The sequence below is a fragment of the Lonchura striata genome, chromosome 21 (genome assembly GCF_050655825.1).
Source record: "Lonchura striata isolate lonStrDom1 chromosome 21, ASM5065582v1, whole genome shotgun sequence".
Classification (NCBI taxonomy): Eukaryota; Metazoa; Chordata; class Aves; order Passeriformes; family Estrildidae; genus Lonchura; species Lonchura striata.
In genome coordinates, this window is record NC_140723.1 from 4107614 (window position 1) to 4130531 (window position 22918).

Sequence of the window (22918 nt, forward strand, 5' to 3'; positions counted from 1 at the left end):
ACAGGAAGCTGGAACTGGCCCCAGCCCTCTCTTTGTCTGTCCCGGTGGGGCTCCCTCAGTCACGCTGCACCCACCCAGGTGATGCCCAGCCTTGGGTGCTGCTGAAGCCAAAGGAAAAGGCAAGGCGGACATGAGTGTGCACCAGCTGGTTTTATTGCTCAGCTGGGACGTGGAGTGCAGCTTAGCATGGGGGGGCAGCCGGGGCTGCGGCCACCGCGCATGTCCCACCGTGTCTCCCACACTCCGGTCCCAGGTGCTGCCATCCACTGCCACCCCACAGGGCAAATCTGCCTCAGCCCTGCACCATCCCCTCCTGCCACCAGCCCCAGCCTCCTCCCTGCACTGTCCACAGCACCGTGCCATCAGCACCACATCTCCCTCAGCACCTTCCCCACTCACCACTGCCGACATTGTCATCCCTTCCTCGCCTGCAAGAGCTGACCCACAGTCTCCCACAGCCCCCCACAGCCCCAGGGCCCCCTGCCCGACAACTCCCATGTCTGTGGACAAGGGGTTCAGCACAAGCCACGTGCCATGTCCAGCCCCGCACCACCATGCCCAGGACACGTCCTTGCCAAGGGGACTGGTCTGCATCCCCATCCATGTCCCCACCAGCAGGCACAGTGGCATCCCAGTGCCTGCTCTGCCCGGCCCCAGCATTATGCTACGGTTAGAAGCAGGAGAAGCTCCTTGGTACATCCATGCATCTGTCCTTTTCCGTGCCAGCGGCTCTCAGACCTCCCTGCAAGAGACACAGTGGGTAGAGATGCATTCAGCACTGGGACTAGGTCCCTGGGAAGCCCCTGGAAGGGCTGGGGATCCCCCAGGAGCAGGCAGCATGTGCTTACGAGGCCGTCAGCGTGGAGTTGAGCAGCAGTGTGGTCCGGATCCGGTACAGCTGTGCCAGAGTTAGCTTGCGGTGCTGTGCTGACTGCGGGTCCGAGAGGGTCCGACGGGCAGGAGGCTGGGGGTCACGCCTGAGCTCCCCTTGGAGGGATGCTGGGCTCTCCACTGGCTCCTCTGGCTCTGAGAGCTCTGATGTGGAGCTGCCACTGCTGCCAGGGGCAGCCTGAGGTGCGGGGTCTTGGCTAGTCCGGGGGGAACCAGCACAGAGGTCAGAGAGGCTGCGGCTTTGGCTTAGGGGGCCTGAGGAAGTGGGGGATAGGAGCTGGGGCAAGCTGGCCTCCGACTTGGACTTAAGCACCCTGGCCGGGCAAGGCAGGCGCTGCACGGGCGTCCGGCGGCGCAGCCGGGGCGAGGCAGGCCGTGGAGCCGGAGGGGCCAGGGAGGGCTCCTGCCCCTCCTCGGCCGTCCCCTCTGGCTGCTGGCCAAAGTCCCGCAGGGAGGCAGGTGAGAGCGTGCCATAGGCGCTGTCGATGGAGGATGAGCGGCAGCCGCTGCCTGGGGAGGCCACGCCGTGGGGCAGGGGAACAGGCAGGGCACCTGCAGGCAGCTCCTGGGTGGGGGTCTCGGCAGAGGTGGGGGTCTCGACAGAGGTGCCAGTGCCGATGGAGGTGCTGGTGCTAATAGAGGAGCCATCCGAGGTTGAGCTGAAGGGTCCTGTGTCCCAGTCTGGGGAGGAGAGCTCGTCGCCACCGTCTGCTGCCACCATGGCAAGCGTCTCGGTGGAGCCATCGGATGGGCTGTGGAGACAAGAAGGTGAGGAGGAGCCTTTGCCAGGCTGGGGGTGCACAGGTCCCTCCCTCCTGCTCCCTACCACTGCTGTGAGTCCGGGCTGGCGCTGCTGTGGTGTAGGATGGTAGGTGAACTGGCAGCTGAAGTGCCACTCTCACCATCATCCTCCTCGTCCTCCTCATCCTCCTCCTCCTGCTCCTCCATGCGCCGACGCTGCCGCAGACGCTGCAGCAGGTTCTGGGAAGGGGGAGTCATCAGTGTGGAATGGGGGGTGCACAGGGAACCCATGGGTCCCACACCCACCCATGTGCCCTCACCTGGGCATTGCGCACTGCCTCGACCCAGCTGCGGCACAACTGCCCACTCGTTTGGAAGGTGTAGGCAGCCACAGCACTCCCCAGCTCGTTCAGGTAGATGAGGAGGAAGGAGCCTGTGGGCAGGGGCTGTCAGCAGTGTCCAGGGACCTCCCTGTAGTCCCCCTTATGCCCAATGCTCTCACCTGGGTCTCTGAGCTCCCGGCAAACGACTCTGTCCACCAGCAAGGGCTGCCGGATCACCTTGGTGCGCTCAGCCTTCTTGAAGGGCTTGGTGATGAGGAAGAGGTCGGTGAAGAGGAAGCAGTAGACATCCATCTGGGGATGAGAGTGGAGCCATGGGCACCAGTCGGTGCAGTGTGTGAGGGTGGGTAGGCAGGGGCCGGAGCCGAGACCTCCCTGTCCCCTGTGGTCCTCACCTTGCTGTCTTTACCTTCCCGCATCCTCAGGCTGCCCTCGAGGAGGAGCTGCCGGGTGTCCTCCGGGGAGGTGCCGGGGATGGGAGCCGTCAGGTCCAGCCGCAGGAACTCCTTCAGCAGCTGCCAGAAGCCCCCGGTGTCAGCACGGGGTGCATGGGGTAACATGAAATGGGTGGCATGGCATGACATAGCATGGGGTGGCTTGGCATGAAATGACATAGGGTGGCAGAGCAGGGTGGCAGAGGTTGGCATTGAGTGGCATGGCATGGTACGGCATGGCATGAGATGGCAGCTCTACCACGTCCAGCCTACCTTGTCCACCTCGTCTGTGCTGCCCTCCACCACCTCGTAGGCATCAATCCGGCTGAGGATGGCATCCAGGCGCTGCCGCTCCTGCCGCTGGCGCATCCGCGAGTTGACGTCGTTGATGAAGCGCTCCACAGAGCTGATCTGTGCCAGGAGTGGCATGTGGGTTTGAGAGCCCAGGGGCCACCGACCCTGCCACCCCCCACCCCTGACCTCTTACCATGGTGGTGATGGCATCACGGGCGCGTGGGTCATCCGTCTTCTTCAGGATAGACTTGAGGAGCAGCGGGTACTTGGTGAGGCGCTGGTGAGGTTTCACCAGCATGTCGCTCAGCTTCAGGCGGCTGCACTGCTCCTGCTTCTCGGCCCACTGTGGCAGCCAGGTATTAGCCCCAGCACCGCCCCAGCCCCAGCCCCAGCCCCAACCCCAGCCCCAGCCCTGCCCTCCCCTTACCGTCACATAGGTGCGGAAGAGCTCGCTGTCCCGCAGCAGGGTCCGCATGTACTCCATGCAGCCCTCCTCCTCCATGCAATACTGCACATAGGGCTTGAAGAGGGACCCGAACTGGGGGACACAAGGTGGTCACCATGCAGCACACGGCATGGCATGGCTACCCACTGTGGCATGGCATCCTCACTCACCATCTTGAAGCCATCAAGGAAGTCGATGGGGTCAAGCAGTGCCCCAGTCCGTCGTGCCTTGGCCAGCACTGGGGCCATGACACTGCGCCACAGCTTGCAGTGCAGCTGGATGATCTCCCCAATGTTGCTGAAGAGCCGCTCGGCATCCACCTGTGGGGGTGAGGTGGGCAGCACTGGGGAATGGCACCTCCACCCTGCGGCATGGCGAGGTGAGGACCCATCCCTGAACACCCTGTCCCCTGCAGCCCCCTCCACTCACCTCACAGAGCAGCCCTGACTCCTGCAGGTTCACCAGGCAGGAGAGGAACAGCTGTGGGGAGGGAATGGAGAGCCAGTGAGCTGCAGCCACAGCCCCCAGCCGCAGCACAGTGCACTGGCTGCCAACACTCACATCAGTAATGACTTTGAGGTTCCGGATATAGGTGGCCTCTGTGTGCAGCAGCTCCCAGATGGCTTCCTGCTGGTGGCACTGCCGGCGTGACAGGACCTGCCAGGCTGAGGGTCAGCGCTGTGCCAGGGCCTGGGCAGAGCCCCTGAGGCTCCCCAGGAACTGTCCTACCTCTGTGCCCTGGATGATCTGCTGCCAGCTGTCCTCCAGTGTCAGCCCAGCCTCGTCCCCGTCCTCCTCCCAGGAGTCGCGGTCGAAGCGGAGCTGGGGCGGCAGCTTGGGCAGCCCGAAGGTGCTGTAGGCGTGCAGCCTGTTCACCAGCTGCTCCAGCTTCTCAGTCTCCTGGCCAAAAGTGGGGAACAGAGCTGGGCGGGGGCTGGTGGGCATGGACTACCTCACCCTGCCTGTGGAACTAGGGTCTTGAACCCCAGGGGGACCCATCCCAGCTCCCCCAGAATAGCCACAGGCAGTTCCCACACCCCCTCCCCATGCCTGCATCCCACATACCCGCCCGAAGGAGCCCGTGCTAGTCCCGGAGCCGAAGAAGCCGCTGAAGCGGCTGGCAGCGCGGTTCTTCCAGGTGTCAGTGCCATTGGTGGGCAGAGAGCTGCTGCCGTGCAGGGCTGGCTCGGGGCTGGGGATGTTGCTGTCCCCCAGGAACTCTGTTATGTTCTTCCTTCGCCGTCCCGGAGCCTGCAGTGGGAGCAGCCAGCGTCCCCAGGGTCAGCACCCAGCTCTGCGGCCAGGATGGGGACAGCAGCCTGGCTGACTTCGAGCACGGTGGAACAGACAGACAGACGGACACCCAGATGGCAGCCCCGGGCAGTGGGGTCCCCCGGCCATGCTCCCCTGCCCGCACTGACCTGCCTACCTGCATCCCGGGGGTGCAGGGCCCCGGGGCTGCAGGACCCCGGGTGCTGCCTGGCCAAGCCCGGCCGGCCATGGACAAGGGGCCGCAGCAGCGCGGGGGCTCAGGGCATCCCGGGGGTCGCAGCACCCGGCCGAGCCGTCTGTCCAGCCGCACTCCCGGCTCGGACCACAGAGCCGGGGCCGGGCAGGCTGTGGCCGAGCTCCTCCGAAACAAAAGGAGGTGGGGCCAGCGCCGAAAACCTAATTTCCCTCCTCGGCAGATAAGCTACCAGAGCTGAACAATTCACCGGCGGAGATCAAAGCCCCCCGGCTGGCCGCGAGAGCTGGGTCACGGCCAAGCGGCTCCCGGCGCCCCGGGCTCCGCTGAGCCGGCTGCTCCCTGGCGTCCCTGGGCCAGGGATGCGGCCGCTGCCATCTCCTCAGCGGGGCACAGAACAGCAGGGTCGGGGCTCCCTGCCTGCCACCGAGCCCTGGGAAGCCGCATGCTGTCGCCACTGCCGCCAGCACGGCCCCACACCCTGCCACGTCCGCAGACCCAGGCGGGAAGAGCCGCTACAGGCACCATTCCCATTTACTCACTGTGCTGCCACTTCAGATGTCCCGGCTGTGACCAGCCCTGTCGCCTCGGTGCCACTTGGAACTCACCTGTCCCCAGGAAGGTGGTCGGGACCGAGACCCCCATAGAGGTGGCTGGTTGCCTGCTTGTCCCCTGGCCCTGCTAGAGCCTTGCCGGTCCTGCAGCCAGGCGTCATACTGCTGGACACGGGCGGCCACTAGCCCTGGCCAGGCAGCCAGGTTGAGCCCTCAGGGCCTGCTGGCACAGGACCAAGCACCGGGTCCCCCTGGCGGGACCCTGCAGAGCTTTTCCCTTCAGGCCTGGCACCCTGCTCCCATGGGAGCGACGCCCAAGCCGGTCCCACGCCTTATCTGGGGCCAGGGTCCACGGGGCAGGACAGAGCTGCTGTGCTCAGCAGCTGCCAGCAGCTGAGAGGAGGGCCAGTGGCCAGGGCAAGTCCCAGGGCTGGGGTGGCACAGAGCTGCAGTCAACACTGGGGCCCCCAGGGCTCCTGTTTGCCTTTGCTTTCGTGCCAGCCTGTACCTGGCACCGCCAAAGGGCTGGTGCTGCTGCTTGAGCTGCTAGGCTACCATGGGGTAGCCAGCACAGCCCAGCACAGCACAGCCAGCATGGCACAGCCAGGAGAAAAAGTGAGTCTTGGGGACTCCAGGCAGATCTTCAGCCCACACCATACAAGGCCATGGAGAATACAACATGCTGCTGCCCCATGACCCAACTTCACCAGAAAGAATGGCTATGGGGGGATCACACATGTTGTCATCCCACCCCAATTCCTCCCCAGAGCTAGCACTGGTACTCACCATGCTCTCAGTGCCCTCCCGGCGTCCTGGCAGTGGCTCCAGCACTGGCCCAAGGAATGCAGCACTGCTGGCAGGGTGCAGGATGGGCAGGCTGGCTGACCTGGCATCTCGCACTGCCTGCTCCACCTTCAGCTCATCCCCGGGCTTGGCTGTGGGAGCATCACCTCGTCAGTGTCCCCTGGGAGCTCTGGAGCAGCCAAGCCTCCCTCGGGGCCCCGGCAGCACCTTTAACCCGCAGGTAGTGTCCCCCGAAGCGATACGCCTCGAACTGCAGGGACAGCGGCGTGTGGGACTGGTCCAGGTAGATGTTCACTTTGCTCAGCTCGATTGCCTTCCTCTCAAAGACTGGCAGCAGCACTTCCCTGAGGGACATGAGCCCCACATTTGTCTCTGCATCTGAACCCACATTGTCCCTTGTCCTGTCCCCAGTAGACTTACCCCAGTGACTTCTTCTTCACAGCTGGCACGATCTCTGCCTCCATGTCAATACTGAGGTCAAACTTCAAGGTGAAGCACTCCTTGCTGGGGTCCTGGGGGCAGGTGGCAGCTGCTTGTCCAGGGATCCCTCCCTCCCTCCAACCAGGGCCATCCTGCTGCCCTGCCAAGTGCCCCAGGGAGAGGGGCTGGTGCCTTACGTCCGTGTGCCTGCGCCAAGCCTTCTTCTTGGGCAGCTTCAGCGCCGAGCTCCTGCGCTCCCTGCGGGCACAGGGAGGGCAGGGTGACAGGGATGCTGCGGGCTGGGGCTGCACACGGGCTGTGCAGGGCTAGGGGCTCACCCTCTGCTCTCTGCCGGACCCTCCTCCTCCTCCTCCACATCAGAGGCAGGGCTGGTGCGCGGGGGGCACGAACGCGTGGACATGTTGCGGGCCAGGATGGAGCCTGCAAACGGGCATCGAGCTGGGCTGTGACAGCTCCCCCAGCCCCGTGCTGGCTCCCGCTGCATCCCACTCCCATCCCTGAGCTGCACCTGCCCCAAGTGCATTCCATCACTCCCATGGCTGCGGCTGCAGCGCCGCAGCTCCGTCCGGCTCACCTTGCGGGGGCAGGTCGAAGCGGATGTGGCCATCGAAGTGCATGGCGCCATGGAGGCGGCCATCGCAGAGCTCACACAGGCTGAGGAGGCCGCTGCGGCTCAGCTGCCGGCACTCTGCGTGGTGGCATTCCTGCGGGGACACGAGTCCATCAGGCAGGGCCTGCCGGGGCTGCCAGCTGTGGCACGTTTACAGGAGCACCACGAGCAGCAGGGTTCCCTCTCCCATCCCCAGCTGCAGCTGGCACATTGTTCACAGGGAATGCTGGAGCCAGAGAGGGAAAGCAGCATGACCAGGACATGGCCATGAGGCAGTGGGTGCTGTAAGGGCATGGTGATGACACGGGGCCTTCTGTCCCGCAGAGCCCCTCCCTGTTCCACCGCAGTGAGCAGACAGCCTGGGACACCTGCACATGCCGGGCCTTGAACAAGGAGCTGCGGGACAGCCACCTGCACCGTGGCACCAGCACCTCGCCAGCGGCCCGGGAGGCCGCCCTGGCACCCCGCAGCCCCTTTGTGCTGACGAGAGCCGCGTCCCCGTGGCAGGACGGAGGAAGCGAGCGTCTGCAGACAAACAATGCTCCAAGCCGGCGGGTTTCCTCCGATTGTGTGCGGCCACGGCCGCGGCCCCAGCCCCTCCAGGCATTCACAGCGGGTTATTTTTAAACCCCCGGCCAGGCCCCCAGCGCAGCGCACAGCCTGTGTTCTCTGGCCAGTGCCCGTCTCACTGGGGATTGTGGCGTGCAGGCCACTGCCTGCAAGTCCTGCTGCAGCGCTGACACATCCCCATCCCGGTGTGGGACCCCCAGCGCCTCCTCGCCCGCGGAGGGGTGCGAGGGTGCTGGGAGGAGACAGCCCTGCTCGGGCTTGCCTGTGGTGCACCGCGCTGCTGCGGGGAGGAAGCGCCTGTGCAGCCCCAGCCGCCCCCGCTTCCTGCGCTCCTTCCTCCGGCGCTGCTGAGGTCAGCGCTGACGCGCTCCCACCACCCGCGCTCCCTCCGAGGGGCCGCTGGTCCCTCTGCAGCACCCCTGCCATCCACGAGTGTCCTAGAGACAGCCTCAGCCCCAGGACACCCTGTACCCTCAGCCCTCCTCCACCATGTGTCCCACAGCGTTGTTGCCATCGTGGCCGTCGTGACACCTGCGTGTGGGAGTATGGCTGCTGCAAGCAGTGCCTGAAGCTGGCACTCGTTCACTGAGATCCCCTGGGACTCTTGACAGCTACCCCAGAGGGATGCGGGGCTCCTCATCCACCCTGTGCCAGCAGCTCATCCCTGGACTCATCCCCACAGGAGGGGCCAGGCGGGATGGCCAAACCCCTCTGCCTATCCCAGGGATCAGCTCCTGATCCGAGCCCCACGGAACCCCCAGCACACGGCAGCTCCGCCACCCCTCAGCCGGTGCCTCACAAAGCAAGGGGGATCACGATCCTGCACACAGCACGGCAGGATGAGCCCCCATCCTGACCATCTCCCCCCGCCCACCGCCCCGCTACCTGCCAGGCACCATCTGGGGTCCGGTCACAGCGGCGGGGTGGCCTCAGTCGCTCCTGGCAGTCCCAGCTGCACTCCTGGGCAGCTGCAGCCCAGTGCCACGTGTGCCCCAGCAGCACCGGCCCTGCCAGCCCGGCGTGCAAACAGAGCACCCGGCACACCCCCGGTGCGCCCGGGCCGTCCTGCCTGCTGCGCCGGGACACCGCCCGCGGCCCCGCACAGCAGCCCGGGGACTCGCCGGGAGCCAGGGCGTGGGTCCGGCCCGGCTCCGTACGGCCGGCGGGAGAGAAGGGACCCTAAATCTACCCTGGCGTCACGTTAGAGAGCAGGGGAACAGACGGGCTGGAGAGGATTAGCCCAAATCACGGCAGCCTGGGGAAACGCGTAAACCGCCGCTGTGCCGTTAAATGCCAGCAGGACCCTGACGCCAGCAGGGAATGCACAGCCGGCACGGCAGGCCTGGGGCTGCCGACCAGAGCAGGGGCCCTGCAGGGAGCGGCAGGTTGGGCAGAGCTGTCCGCTGCCTCTTCTCAGCCCCGGCGCTGCCCCCTCCCCGCAGGACCCACCTTGGCCGCCCTCCTCTCTCCGGCGCAGTCGGGGTTCTGGCAGTGCAGCACTGTCTCCTCTTCTGGGCACGGCTCGGCTGTGGAGAGAGTAGGGTCAGTGCCTGGGTGCCGCGGTGAGCCCCTTCTAGGTCCGTGCTGAGGCTCCCACACCAGGAATCCCGGGTTTCAGAGTTCAGCAAAGCACTCGGGCTCGGCCCGCTCCTGCCTGCCCCACAGCTCGTCCCGGGGAATGAAGCCCCGTGCCCAAGAGCCAGTGAAGCGTTCCCGCTGGGGGAACACACAGTGACAGAATCCGGCACCTCCTGCTCAGCACCCCGGGGTACAGGATGAGGACACAGACCTGCCCCAGCTCCCCTTGGGCTGGCACGGTGTGGGGCTGCAGCAGCAACACTAAATCTGCCGCTGTCAGCCCCCAACGGGGCTTAGGAGCCACTTTAAGCTTTGACAGTTAAATCGGCCTTAGGGACAAATCCTATTTTGAAGGCTTTTGTTATGTGTCGAACCTAATCGTTTAAAAATAACAGACTCCAGGCTGCTCGCAGGGCAAACGAGCAGTACAGACACCCTCTGGCTGGACAGCCCCGCCGCAGGCAGGGATGCACCGTTGGGAAGCTGCCTGCTGGGCAGGGAGCCACTGCCGGGGATGTGGAGAGGCCAGATGGCATGGCTCTACCACAATGGCACGGCTCTACCAGGTGGCACGGCTATTACACCAGCCCAGCGGCACAGGGACTTCCCCGCCACACCGCTTCCATCTCCCGCATCCTTCCTGCCAACAAAAACAGCATCCACGCCGACCCAAGCAAGAGCGCGGCCAAGGCCGGGGTTAGAAATAGTCTGCAGGATAAAACAGTCTGGCTTTTGAAGCAGCACTGAAAAAACCGCTGCTTCTGCCTGGAGAGGGGGAGGCAACTCGGAATGGTGCTGGTTGCTCAAGCTCCCGTCTGGAAGGCGATCCCGGGGCTGCTGTGGCACCACGGACGCTGCAGGATGACGGTGCAGGAGCAGCCGGGCAGGGCTCAGCTAGTCGCCCACCGGGAATAGGGCTGGGAGCCGGGCTGGGAGCCGGGGCCGAGCGCAGCCCCCGCGGCAGGAGCACAATGAGGTCTCTGTCCCCGCGGCCGCCCCGCAGCGCCCGCCGAGCTGGGCCGGCCCCCGCCCCCCGCCGCTGCCGTTTCACTTGACCTATCGGGAATAATAACGGAAACAAATAAGAAATTCTTTCATGCACCCGAGGGAAAGTTTCCCAAACTCACCAAAAAACTAGAGAGGCTGGCCGGAGCGGCCGGCGGCGCCAGGGATCAGCCCCACGCCGCAGCCGCCGGCACGGCCGGAGCCGCGTGGCCGTTCCCAAAAGCCGACCCTGCCAGCGGCTCACACATGCACCAGGGCCCGGGACACGCGGGCTGGGTGCTCCTCGCAGGGAGCCCCGCTTTGGGGCCGAGGCAGGAGGGTGTCCGGGTCCCCAGCAGACACTTCGGGGGCTGCCGGAGAGATCCTGTCCCCATCAGCTCCTCTCCCCGCCCGGTCACCTCCTCCTCCTCCTGCTGCCGGCTATGCTATCACACTCGGCGCTCCCGGCGACGGCAAACGAGTTTTGAAACCGGATCGTCCCTGCGGCAGAGCGCACGGCAGCGGCAGCCGGCTGCTTCGAGCGCCTGCCTGGGCCGGGGGGAGCGGCGCCGGTGGCACGGGGCGGTTTGCTGAGCGCTCCCCAGCTGCACCTGCAGCATTCCCACGGCATCCCGGCGGCACCCAGCAGCTTCTCCCAACCCCTCACCCTCGTTGCCAGGGCTGGAGGTTTTGGGCAGCCGCGCTCAGCCACAGCCTGCCGGTTGCCCAAAGCCTCCCGGCCACCTACCCCCGAGCTCCTCGCTGACGTCCAGGCTGGAGCTCCAGGAGAAGCGCTCCACTGCCCCGTACTCCAGCCCCGCCAGGCCGGGCGGCAAAGCCTCCAGCTCGTAGGCACCCCGCTTCCTCCAGTACAGAAACATCCTGCGGTTGCGGCCCGGGGGGCCCCCCGCAGCCGTGCCCGCCCCGACGGGGCCACCGGTGGGACTAACCGAGGCAGACCAGCTCTGGCTTTAAGAGTGGGTCCCGGTCTCTGGACAAGCGGCGCATTGACGCCGCCGGCGGGAGCCGCGGGGCGGCCGAGGGTGCTGCTGGAGGCTGCCCAGCGCCCGCGCGGGGGGCGCACAAAGGGCCTTTCTTCAGCCTCCTACAGACATTGCACAAATTTCACTTTCCACCGTCTATGGAAGACTTTCGGCCACGGAGACAAGACGTGCTTGTGATGGAAAGAATCAGCATTAAGAAGGGGGCTGTTTGGCGGCTCTGCCGTCCGTCCGGCTTTTGAGGGGGCAGGAATGCGCCGCCCTGAGCTCCGGTTGTATCCCTGCACCCGTGGGCACACAGGGGCCCCCAGCCTGCATAGGGAAAACCAGGGATATTCAGGGGGATTTTCCTCCTGCTGATCCAAGGAAGCGCCAGATAGGGTTTAAACCCCACAAAGACAACAAAAGATGGCACCTTCATCCTCCCCCATGCAAAACTGCCAGGCCAAGACCATCCCAGCCTCCAAATGCATCATATCTCCTGCCATAGGCACCAGGTGCTTTTCAGAGTTTTGCTGCTTCTAGGCATCCTTTGCCAGAAATTCCATCATAAATCACTGCTGCAGAGGTAACTGATGCCAATGTATTGCAAAATTAATCTTGCTTGATTTAGTGCATCCTTAATATTTGAAGTGCTGTCATAGATTTCCCAGGAATCACAGAACAGTGTTCTTGTAGGTGGAATGCTTCACCAAGATTTATGCTCCCAAATCCCCAGCCCCCCTGTTGTCCCTCTTCCCCTCAGGGAGCACCAGAAGCCAGTGAGGTTCCCCTTTCCCAAGGCTGCAGCATCCACCTCTGGGCCCCAGCAGGCACTGGCACCTTTTACCACCTCCCCCTGAAATGCCCCAAAGCAAACTTGCAGCTTGGCACATGGGTTACTCACTTGTCCCCTGGCTCCAAGGGATGGAGCCATTGTGGGATTCATTGTCCTCAGCTGGTTGAGGTGGATTCTGGGTGCTGGCGACAACACCAAGGGGGATGCTTGGCCACAGTGCTTTTAGTGTTGGGCATTTCTCCCATGTCCTTTGCCTATCTCACCTTTCCTGAAGCTTTTTCCACTCACTCCCTTGTGACTTGGAACTCCCATTTCACCCTGTCTGGGATGTTCCCCCTGAGTGTACCACAGCCCCTTTATTTATTTTAGCCACTGTTCAGGCCACAATGCTAGCCAACTTCTTCCTTTGCTGCCAGACCCAGCCATATGGGGATAATTAGGCTTGGATTAAGTTTAACTCTTTACAAGGCTGCAACACTGCACAGCCCCTTGTAGCTCTTCTCCAGCTCTGTCCCCTCCTCACCTCTCATCCCAGTTTGTTTGTTTGTTTACAGCTGCTCGTTCCTGGAGTTCTAGGAAATCTCTTCCCAAACCAGGATAAAAGCAGTTTTGCAGATTACTGACACCCCCAGCAGCCACCAGCCAAAAAGCTCTGGCCCCAGGTGCACTACATTCCTCCTTCCTCTGCTTCCCTCCTTTCTCCACAGACCCTCACAGGGGATTTGAACGGGCGCTGGGCCCAGGGGGCTGCAGACTCCAGGGCTGGACTGTTCCCCAGTCTGGGCTGAGGCAGAGCCATGCCCCATTTTGCAGGAGCCGCTGTTAGAAGCCAGGTTACTTTTGCAGTCACAGATCCAGGAAGAGCCCAGCATGCTGGTATTACCCATAAAGAATAGCTTTTTCCAAAAATGTCCTCAATTTGACCTAAGGCACTCAGCCCTATGCGACTCCCACCACTCCCGGCTTCCCTTGGCAGCAAATTGCTAATTGACAAAAGGCTGGGAAGAAAAATAAAGATCCTCCTGTGTCCCAGTGGGACAGTGAAGGTGGGGTCAGGTAAGGCCACACACCCCAGTGCTCCATGCAGCAGCTGGGCAACAAGCTCCTCCCCAGTCCCATCCCACTGCCTCTATCCATAGCACAGAGCCAGCCCAGGCTGCTCCCAGCCCGTGCTCAGGGCACTGAGCTCACCCTGCAGCACCAGATAGGCAGCCAGGACAGCACAGGGCCCGAGGCAGCAGTCCCGGGGACAGACAGGGCAGGCTCTGACAGTGCAGCACCAAGCAGCTCCATCTTTGTGACTCAGCGGGACTGGGACTCCCTGTGGTGCTCCTTCCCTCCCCTCTCCTTGACCAGCAGGACACCCAGAGCCATGGGGCAGCCACAACCCAGAATGGGCCCTTCCCCAAACGCAGGGGACAGTGAAGTTCAGCTCAGGACACTGTAGGTCGCTGACACCTGAGCTCCCTGAGGGCCACGCATGCCATGGGAAGAGGTCCTGACCAGTGTGAGGGCAACGGCAGCTGCCCCCGGCTGTGTCAGCCTCGGCCTAGGAAAAGATCCAAACCAGCCCAATGTTTACCATAGATATTTATTACAAAACACCAAAAATACAAACAACATACAAAACATTATCAAAACTGGCCCCACTGTAGCATCTACCTGCCCAGGGCCTTTGCAGCACCCAGGGCTCCTGCAACTACCTGAGGTCCCACACGAACAAACCCTGGCTGAGCACCCCGAGGCTTCAAGTGTAATCACACTCAAAGGGGAACTGCCTTCTCTTCAAATGCTGCTTCTTCTTCCTCAGTTTTCCTGAGCCCATGATACTGTAGTTGTAATCAGATGTGACGTAGGGGATCTCTCCCTCAATTCCTTGCTGCAAAATGGAAAAATTAAACCAGAAACAACTTTAAGAACTTGTACCTTCAGAAGAGGGGGAGGCACTTCCCTCCCCAGGCTGATAACCTGATGGTGGGGAGGACTCAGCAATCACCAAACCCCACTTTGGCATCTGAAACATGAGCAGAACATTCTGTTCTCCCACAGTTTCTGTGCTTAAGGACAATTTCACAGAGAGATAACCATCTGCTGATGCCCAGGCATCTCCCAGCACGCATCAGCCTCAGGAATAAGAAAATGGAAAACCTGCCAGCCAGCTGCAGCTCAACCAACTCCCACCCCTCCCTTGAGCTCTTACCTGGCCCACAAGCACACAGTTAGGGATGGAAATGTTCCCAAGGAGCAGACAATTCACTAATCTCAGATTCACTGGAGGCACTGGTGTCAGGATGTGGTAAAGCTTCTTCTCCATATCAACTCCTCGGACAATTCCTAAAAAAACCGAAAAAACCACATCCAAAACTCAGTCACTAGGTATCCCTGCTCACTATCACATTCCTACACACAACTGAGCACCAAAGTTAAAACTGGAACATTGAATTAAGGAGACAACTACTGGAGTTTTGCAAAAGCTACATGGAATGTGCTTTCAAGAACGTGAACCAGAAAGTGAGTCACTGTGGAGTTCTGAGAGAAGCTCCAAGTGTTCAAGGTCATCCCCCACAGCTCCTACCACCTGTTAACCAAAGTCCAAGGACTGCAATACAGTCTCTAACAGCAGAGAACACACCACACTCACCCCACTTCTCCAGCTGGTTTTAAAAGAGTAGATAATTCCATCACTATGCAAACTGTCTGCCTAAACATGGCAGGTGAGAGCAGAGCTCCAGGTGTGCTCACCGAAGCCCAGGCAGTCGCAGACCGGTGTCTGTGTCAGCAGGACTGGCCCTTCGGTCTGGCACCGGACTTCCTCTGGAATGCAGCACAGCCCGACCCAGCTGGCGTTCACCGCATACATGATGTTGCTGGGAGCAACATCCGTGTGAATAACCCTGAGTGCGACAGCATTGAAAGGTACCTGAGGTGGGAAAAAGAGAGAAAAGTGCTCATCAGCTCCTTATGGATTGAGTTTGAGTTCAGAGATAAGACCCTGCTGAACACACACCCTGCAAACTCCCACACCACACCTACACACAGGCACTACAGCAGGGCACACAAAGCAGCTTCTGCACCAACAACTGCACACGCAGGACACACAGCACACACCTGCCACACCAGCAACTGGACAGGAGCCTGGCTTCCAGACACCCTGAACACAGTCACTCTGCAGATTAGAGTGTTTGTCCCTCTTCTGAGAAACACATACAGTAGGAACAAAATTGCCCATCCATCCCAAAAAGCTCCTTTACCTGATATGGCACCAGGCTGTGCAGTGGGAGCACCGCCCCAATGTCCGGGCTCTGCAGCTGCCCCAGGTATCCCAGGATGGACATGTCACGCAGGATGCCGCTGTGCACTCGCCTGAAAGAACAACCCCATGTCAAGGACGACGTGTGGTTCTGTTCAGCCCATTCAGGACCTCACAGAGCACTCAACAGCCTACTTACGCTTCACCTGCCACCCCCGCCCGAGGGAATTCCGGGTGGACATACAGCAGCTTGTGCTGTGGAGCTGACACATCCTCCCCTTCAGGGTACTGCCAGCTCTCCATGCTGCCCACTCCCAGCTGCTTGCACTTGGATTGCTGCTTGCCCTTGGTGTGCAGCCCAGCGCTGAAGTGGATGTGCTCAGGCGTCAGCGGAGGCATGGCCTTCCAGTCACACATGTCCATCTGAACAATGTGGCTGGGTGACAACAGCCGGATGATATCAATGAGGAGCAGCAGCCCTTCACCTTCAGGAGAACAGGAAACACACAACTGCTGTTACTACTACTTCAGCAGCGCTTGCTCAGGGTGGACACGGTGTGAACTGTTGTTCCACACGGTGCTGTGCCACCGTTACCTCCCTCCCACACCTCTCCAGAGCAGATTGACCCCATTTACCTTTCACCCAGCCCATGGTGTTGATGACTAGAGGCACTTCCTTCTTGTAGTAGCTGAACACGTACTTCACAACATCAAGGTACCTCTCTGTGTCCTGCTCACAGCTGGTCTGGCCATAATACACCATCTTACTGGGCATCTGCTGGTGAGTGAAGGGGGGACCTGGCAAAGAGAGCACCGAACATCCAGTGCCTTCCCCAAGTCAAACCACAACATTCCCATCCCTGAGCACCCACATGCCTCCTCTCCTGAAATAACCCACACTCTTCCCACCTGCTAGTTGTTCTTGCACAGCCTGCAAACAGGGGAAACTGGTTTGTCACTTGCAGGCTAGGAGTTTTGTTTGTTTCGGGTTAATATTAGGTGTGGTTTTTTGTTTGAAATCACTGCTCACACACTTGCAAATCTTTAAAGAACTGTCTATGACAAACTGGTTAAACCTCAAACCAGCCTGGCAATGTCCTTTTAGACAGTAACCCAAATCTGCATGACTACGAACTCCAGCAGTTTCCTGGACTCTGTTTTATCCACTCATCACAGCAGCCTCGATCTGTGCAGATCCACTTTGGATTTCTAAAGTTAGTTTCATCTATGGATACAGATTTTCCCAAGGAGACCTTTCACATGTGAAAGGCGGAACATTGATATACCTTAGCATGTACTACCACCTCTACATCATGTTTCTTTAAACCAAAAGAATAGCTCCGTGTTACTCAGGGAGCTTAAATGTCCTTATAAGAAAACTTAAGCAGCCCTTGGTTTCTTCTCCCCAGGAAACTCTGACAGCTGTGGCAGCAGGTTCCCCTGAAGCAGAGCCTCTGCCCAGAACACCCTGCTCATTTCAGAAACGGAACAGGTTTCTGTAACCGCAAAGTAGTGGAACACATACCCAGAACGGGCTCCGTGACGCTGCTCAGGGACACGCACCCGGGCGGAGTGAATTCTGTCTGGCCAATGTCACACTCCATGTACTCCACCACAGGAAGGCTGCAGAGAGAGACTGTGTGTTACCATCCACATGATTTGATCACAGCAGAAGAACAATCCGATTTTGTTTTAGGTTGCAAAGCTAAAATTCATGAATCTCTCCTTCCCTCAACCACGTTCACAGTGCATTTCTTAGCATTGTAAATCCTCTACTGAACCCAAAATGTTCGGTACCCAATGTGCTCACACACTCCAAGGCAGCAATTTAGAAGTCTTTCAATATAAATATTCAGGAAGCAACTATGCACCTATGAGTTCTGATGGCTCTTAGGAGAGACCTATCAAACATTTGTTCTTTTTTCCTTCTCTTAAATCTCATGTAGCACATAAAAGGCTTGCAGAACATGGAAGGACTCACTGATTCAGTAACAGGTTAATTAGGTATCTGTTGAATGTAGATTTCCCAGTGTTTTTTGGGCCACACACCAGCACCACAGGGATACCTTCATCTTCCGCTAGAAAGAAAAGCAGAGTGTGAACTGGACTGATGCTAGCATCACTGACCCACTCTAGGCAACACCTAAGCTCTAGATACACATTCTTCACAAAGAAAAATTCGACTCTCAAGCAGCATGTGCTGGCCAGGGATTTTTTTCAACTTTAACTCATGAAAAGCCTCATGAATTTCCTTTTTTTCCAGGCTACCAAAGCCACAGCATAGCCAAAGGCCTGCACTCACCACAGCAGGCCTGGATCAGCTCCTCCAGCGCCAGGCACATGCTCTCCGACACCAGCAGCCCGCAGTCGGGGCTGCACTTCACGATGCCCACAGATGCCAGGACCGCGTCCTCTGGCCTGAAGTTAGGCTCCTCCTTTTTCTAGGCGAGAGGGTGAGCACTCAGCACGGGCTGTGTGAGGCCGCGGCCGGCTCGGCACGGGCGGTGCGGGGACGGCGCGGGGTGCAGCGGGCACCGCGCCGCCTCACCTGGGGCTCGAAGAGCCGCGACAGCGGTGGGTGGCTCAGCAGGAACCGCGTCACCGGCGTGTCCAGGTGCTCCAGCAGCACCACGGCGCAGTCGGGAGAGAACCGCGCCATCACCTTCACCCGCGCCGCTGAAAGAGGCGAGTGCCGCCATCACCCTCAGCCCCGCCAAATGGCCCCACCCGCGGCGCGGCGCCCCGCGCACAAAATGGCCGCTCCCCGCACCGCCCGTGAAATGGCGTCCGCCCGCGCCCCCGGCCCGCCCCGCACTCACGGCGGCGGACGCGGTGCGAGCGCATGGCGGCGCGGGCGGCGGCGCGCAGCTGGCGGAGCGCGGCGGCGGGCGGGCGGGCGCCAGGCAGCGCCTCCAGGCTGAGCGCGCAGTGCGTGGCCGGCGAGAAAACCGGCAGTCCCGGGTGGTGAGAGGCCACGGCGAAGCCCAGCAGGCGGACGGCGCCGTAGAGGCAGCGCAGGCGGCACTTGCCGGTGAAGGTCAGCGCCTGCAGGACAGAGCGGGCGGTCAGGCGCGGCGGGGCGCGGCGCGGCCGGCGCGCCGTGGGCGCTGCTCACCTGCCGCGGCTCCAGCAGCAGCACGGCCGTGCCCTCCGCCGCCTCCACGGCCACCAGCCCCGGCTCAGCCGGCGGCACCATCCCGATGCGAGTGAAGGAGGCGGCGAACTCCCGCCAGGCCGCCTCCGCCCGGCTCCCGCGGGCCAGGGCACGGGCCGGAGCCCGGCGGGGGCGGCTGCGCCGCGCGGGCATGACCGCCGAGCCTCCTCCGCCTCCCGGGGCCGCCCCTCGGCCGGCCCCGCCCCGCCCGGGCGAGGCCCCGCCCGCCGCCGCCCCGTTAAGAGCCGCCCGCGCGGCGCGGGGCCGCCCCGCCATGCCGCCGCCCGCGCTGCTCCGCCTGTGCCTCTGCGCGGCCGCTGCCGCCGCCTGCTCGTTCCGCCTCCGCGGCGACCACCAGCTGGCCGGGCTGTTCCCGCTGCACACCGAGGCGCGCCGGGAGGCCGCCAGCCTGCTCGTGCGCGGCTGCGACGAGTGAGTGCCCGCGCTGCCCGTGCCCCCAGCGCGCTCGGTCCTCCCTGACAAACCACTCTCGATTCCATAGAGCCGCCTTCAAGAGCCACGGCTTCTGCCTGTCCCAGGCCCTGCGCTTCGCTGTGGAGGAGATCAACAACTCCACCACGCTGCTCCCTAATGTTACCCTGGGCTATGAGATCTATGACACCTGCTCTGAGACTACCAACCTCCATGCCACGCTGTCTGCCCTTGCTCGTAAAGGCCAGCAGTATGTCCAGGTGCTCCCCAGTTTCCAGCACTATGAACCCCAGGCGGTGGCTGTCATTGGCCCTGACAGCACCCAGCTGGCTCTCACCACAGCCGCTGTTCTCAGCCTCTTTCTTGTACCAGAGGTAAGTGCAGCTTCTACAGCTGATGGAAACCAGGGATCCCAAGGAGTGACGGTTTCAGGGATGGTGGGCCCAGACCTGAGGAGACTAGTAGAGCTGGAAATGCAGCCCCTCTGTGTGTTCTGTCACAAGATATTTCGCAGTCAGTGGGCTGGCTTGCCATCCATTACAGCTTTCTCCTGCTTCAGCACACTTGGCACTAGGTCCACTGCCTGCCCAGCTCCAAGTCTTCCCAGGACAGGCTGCCTATGCCATTTGCTCTCAGGGGTGCAGCTTTCAGGGCCAGAGTATCCCCTTTTCCCCTGCTCTCATTACAGATCAGCTACGAAGCCTCCACGGAGTCGCTGAGCCTGAAGCGGCTGTACCCCTCTTTCCTGCGCACTATCCCCAGCGACAGGCAGCAGGTGAAGGCCATCTTCTTGCTGCTGCAGCACTTTGGCTGGACCTGGGTGGTGCTGCTGGGCAGCGACAACACTTATGGCAGGGCCGGCCTGGATGCTCTGCAGGAGATGCTGACCGCAAGCAACGTGTGCGTGGCCTACCGAGGCACCATCCCTGACAACTTGGATGCCAGCAACCCCAAGCTTCACAACCTGGTCCGAATTCTTACAGATGTCAAGGTCAATGTCACTGTTGTGTTCTCCACCAGACGAAATGTTCTGCCATTCTTCAAGATGGTGGTCAAGAGGAACATCACAGGCATGGTGTGGGTGGCCTCTGAAGATTGGTCATTGGCTCAAAGTATCTGGCAGGTACCTGGCATTCAGACCATTGGTTCAGTGTTTGGGATGGCAGTAGAGAAGCCAGAGTCCACAATGCTGGAACGCTTTGAAGCTTGGAGGATGTCGGAGGAACGTACTGTGGCTGAGTGTGCCAGCAGTGCAGAGGCAGGCGAGGAATCTGCGGGGAACATGCGGCTGGACTGCACCCAGCGCTGCAACAGCTACCGTGCGCTTGCCAATGTCCCTGACATGTACGACACTCAAGGCTCCTTCAACGTGTACTCGGCTGTTTATGCCGTGGCCCATGGCCTCCATGACCTGCTGGGTTGTGCCTCGGGGGCCTGCAGCAAAGGCACTGTCTATCCCTGGCAGGTAAGACCAACCTTGTGGTAGAAGATCCATGAGGGTCCCTTCCCACAGGGAAGGATTTTTCCATTGTGCCTAAAGGTTTCCTGTCTTTCCCAAAGGCTCAAATCCCAGATGAAGACCCTTGTCAGCTTCAGATGCCCCTCACAGTCAGAGCAGCCTAGACTCCATCCTAGTTCACTTGTTCCTCTACCACTAGCCCCTCACTGAATGAGATTTCCTGCAGATGTTGGGGGGCTTAAAAGCAGTTGCAGAACAGAGAAAATGTCCAGCACATCTCCTTCCAATGGCAGGAGTTGTGCCATTGGAAGGGCTCCTCTTTTTTCTTTTACAGCTCCTACAAAAGATTAAGCAAGTAAACTTCACCCTGTACAATAGCCGAATCTCTTTTGATGCCCATGGGGACATTCATAAAGGCTATGACATTGTCATGTGGAAGTGGCTGGGTCCAAACTGGACTTCTGATGTGATAGGAACCTTCCGTGTGAACCCTGACAGGCTGAGCATTGATCCAGGCAAAGTCCTGTGGCACACAGAAGATGGCCAGGTACTGTTCTGCACCCAGGTCTTGTTTATTGCTTGCTTCTCAGCTGACTGCATCCCAATGCCACCAGTTCTGGGATGTTTCCTCATAGCAGAGCAAAACTGAGGGCTGAGGCAGTGTGGGGAGGTGCCAGAGTGCTGCTGCTTGACCTGTCTGTGCTCCTGGCAGGCTCCCACCTCGGTGTGCTCTGAGGCCTGTGAGCCAGGAGAGATGCGGCTGCAGCAGAGCCGCCACAAGTGCTGCTTCAGCTGTGTGGCATGTCCACCAGGAACTTTCCTGAACACATCGGGTCAGTACACCACAGGGTCTGATCCTTCCCCTTCCTCCCCTCCCCACATCCTACCTCCTGCTCCTGTCTCACCATTCCCAGCCTCTCACCTCCTGTGCTAAGTAAAACCTCTGAGCCGACCTGAAGGCAGTGGGTCTGGCTCCTGTTTGCTTATCACTGTGTATGCAAAGCCCATGCCCTGTGCTTTCCGGGGAGTACTGCCCATAGGTGAGCCCACCTGGGCAAACAGAGCCTTTTCACCTGCGGCCAGGAAAAGGGGATGTCCAGCCCGGTAGCTGTTCCCTGCACCACATCCTCTGCCAGGGAAATTCAACAGAGTGGTTGCCTTTGTGCCCCAGATGGCACACGGGGCTTCCGCACTATGTGATCATCAGCACCTGGCATATGGAAATGTCTCCTGCCTCAGCATCACCAGCCAAAACAACAAACCCCTTCCTGGCAGCTAGTGCCTCAACACCCGTGGCCTGTGGAGTGGGCAGGGGCAGCTCTGGGGACAGTGGGAAAGCCCCCCGTACATGGTACTGTCCCATTCAACAGCAGCTGCTGCAGATCCTTCCCAAGTTAGTGCTTCATGCATGCACCCCTTCCCACCCACAGCTCCCATGGCCCTAAGCCTCACCCCTATCTCAGCCCAGGCCATGGATTTTGGGAGAGTCCATGGGGCCAATTTTAGGTGGGGGGCCTTTTAAGAAAAGAACCCGCTCTGCTAGCCCAGGCCTGGGAGCACCTGCAGGAAGGAGCAGGCGCGATGGGTGAGCAGAGCCCAGGCTCCGTGGCAGAGCTCTTACCAGGTCCGAGGTGTGTGAGCTGTCCGTGTCCTCCACAGACCCTTTTGACTGCCAGGCCTGTGGCTTGGATGAGTGGGCCCCAGCGGGGAGTGAGGTCTGCTTCAACCGCACCATCCAGTTCCTGTCGTGGTCCGAGCCCCTGTCCTGGGTGCTGCTGGCCCTGGCTGTTCTTCTCATGCTGCTCATAGCAGCGCTGGCTGTCCTGTTCGCGCTCAATTCCTCCACACCTGTGGTCAAGTCCGCGGGTGGGAAGACGTGTTTCCTCATGCTGGGCTCCCTGGCCTGCACCTGCAGCAGCCTCTTGTGCTACTTCGGGGAGCCCTCGCAGGCGACGTGCCTGCTGCGGGTCCCCCTCTTCACCATCAGCTTCACCGTGTTCCTCTCGTGCGTGGCGACCCGCTCCTTCCAGATCCTCTGCATCTTCAAGCTGAACGCGCGCTACCCTGCGCTCTACGAGGCCTGGATGCGGCGCCGGGGGCCGGTGCTGTTCGTGGCCGCCAACTCGGCGGTACAAGTGGCGCTGTGCGTGGTCAGCGAGGCCACCAGCCCCTCGGTGCCGCGCCGGGAGTACGGCGCACGGGACGAGTGGGTGGTGCTGGAGTGCTCCGAGAGCGCCGCGGCCAACGCCGCCATCGCCTACACGGTGCTGCTCAGCGCCGGCTGCTTCGCGCTCAGCTACGCGGGCACGGACCTGCCCGCCGCCTACAACGAGGCCAAGAGCCTGACCGTGAGCCTGCTGCTGCACCTGAGCTGCTCGGCCGTCGTGCTCTGCTCGCAGGACCTGCTGCTTGGCCGGGCCGCGACGGCGGGGCGGGTGCTCGGCACGCTGGGCACGCTGGCAGCGCTGCTGGGCGGGTACTTCGTGCCGCGAGCCTTCGTCATCCTGCTGCGGCCGCACCAAAACACGGCCGAGCACTTCCAGATGGCCATCCAGGAGTACACGCGCCGCCTGGCCGCCGCCTGAGCCGCGCGGCTCGACCCGCACCGCGCCTCCCCCGCCGCGGGGACCGACGCCCGGCCCGCCCCGGCCGCCGCCGGCGTCACTGCCGGCGCCCGCTGACGCCACGTCCG

At 61.3% G+C, this 22918-nt stretch overlaps 3 protein-coding genes across 6 annotated transcripts; 1 reads left to right on the top strand and 2 right to left on the bottom strand.

The window, feature by feature from the left end:
* Nucleotides 1–131: 131 nt before the first annotated feature.
* Nucleotides 132–11118, bottom strand: PLEKHG5 (pleckstrin homology and RhoGEF domain containing G5). 3 transcript variants are annotated; one of them, XM_085558873.1, is made up of 22 exons: nt 10901–11118; nt 9040–9116; nt 6985–7114; nt 6728–6830; nt 6587–6647; nt 6390–6481; nt 6177–6313; nt 5952–6100; nt 4212–4397; nt 3876–4046; nt 3708–3803; nt 3576–3626; nt 3317–3466; nt 3129–3239; nt 2895–3044; nt 2681–2818; nt 2369–2488; nt 2135–2267; nt 1953–2065; nt 1718–1872; nt 849–1643; nt 132–742 (listed from the first exon to the last, which is right to left on the bottom strand). In XM_085558873.1, the coding sequence occupies exons 1-22, from the start codon at nt 11031–11033 to the stop codon at nt 733–735; spliced, it is 3261 nt and encodes a 1086-aa protein (XP_085414999.1). In that variant the 5' UTR covers nt 11034–11118; the 3' UTR covers nt 132–732. The 3 variants fall into 3 exon arrangements, with proteins under 3 accessions (XP_085414999.1, XP_085415000.1, XP_031362505.3); XM_085558874.1 differs by lacking the exon at nt 10901–11118 and adding an exon at nt 10296–10611; XM_031506645.3 differs by lacking the exons at nt 9040–9116; nt 10901–11118 and adding an exon at nt 8476–8608.
* A 2390-nt stretch (nt 11119–13508) lies between these two features.
* Nucleotides 13509–19106, bottom strand: NOL9 (nucleolar protein 9). 2 transcript variants are annotated; one of them, XM_085558882.1, is made up of 12 exons: nt 18977–19106; nt 18001–18226; nt 17730–17857; nt 17484–17622; nt 17163–17259; nt 16707–16804; nt 15818–15979; nt 15381–15666; nt 15183–15294; nt 14674–14851; nt 14132–14265; nt 13509–13810 (listed from the first exon to the last, which is right to left on the bottom strand). In XM_085558882.1, exons 1-12 carry the CDS (start codon nt 18980–18982, stop codon nt 13679–13681), a joined length of 1698 nt encoding a protein of 565 aa, XP_085415008.1. In that variant the 5' UTR covers nt 18983–19106; the 3' UTR covers nt 13509–13678. The 2 variants fall into 2 exon arrangements, with proteins under 2 accessions (XP_085415008.1, XP_031362502.2); XM_031506642.3 differs by lacking the exon at nt 18977–19106 and adding an exon at nt 18297–18611.
* On the top strand, nt 18610–22871 carry TAS1R1 (taste 1 receptor member 1). Its single transcript, XM_077788147.2, has 6 exons — nt 18610–18767; nt 18838–19141; nt 19456–20232; nt 20561–20773; nt 20939–21059; nt 21886–22871. The coding sequence occupies exons 1-6, from the start codon at nt 18610–18612 to the stop codon at nt 22809–22811; spliced, it is 2499 nt and encodes an 832-aa protein (XP_077644273.1). The 3' UTR covers nt 22812–22871.
* The last annotated feature ends 47 nt before the right edge of the window (nt 22872–22918 follow it).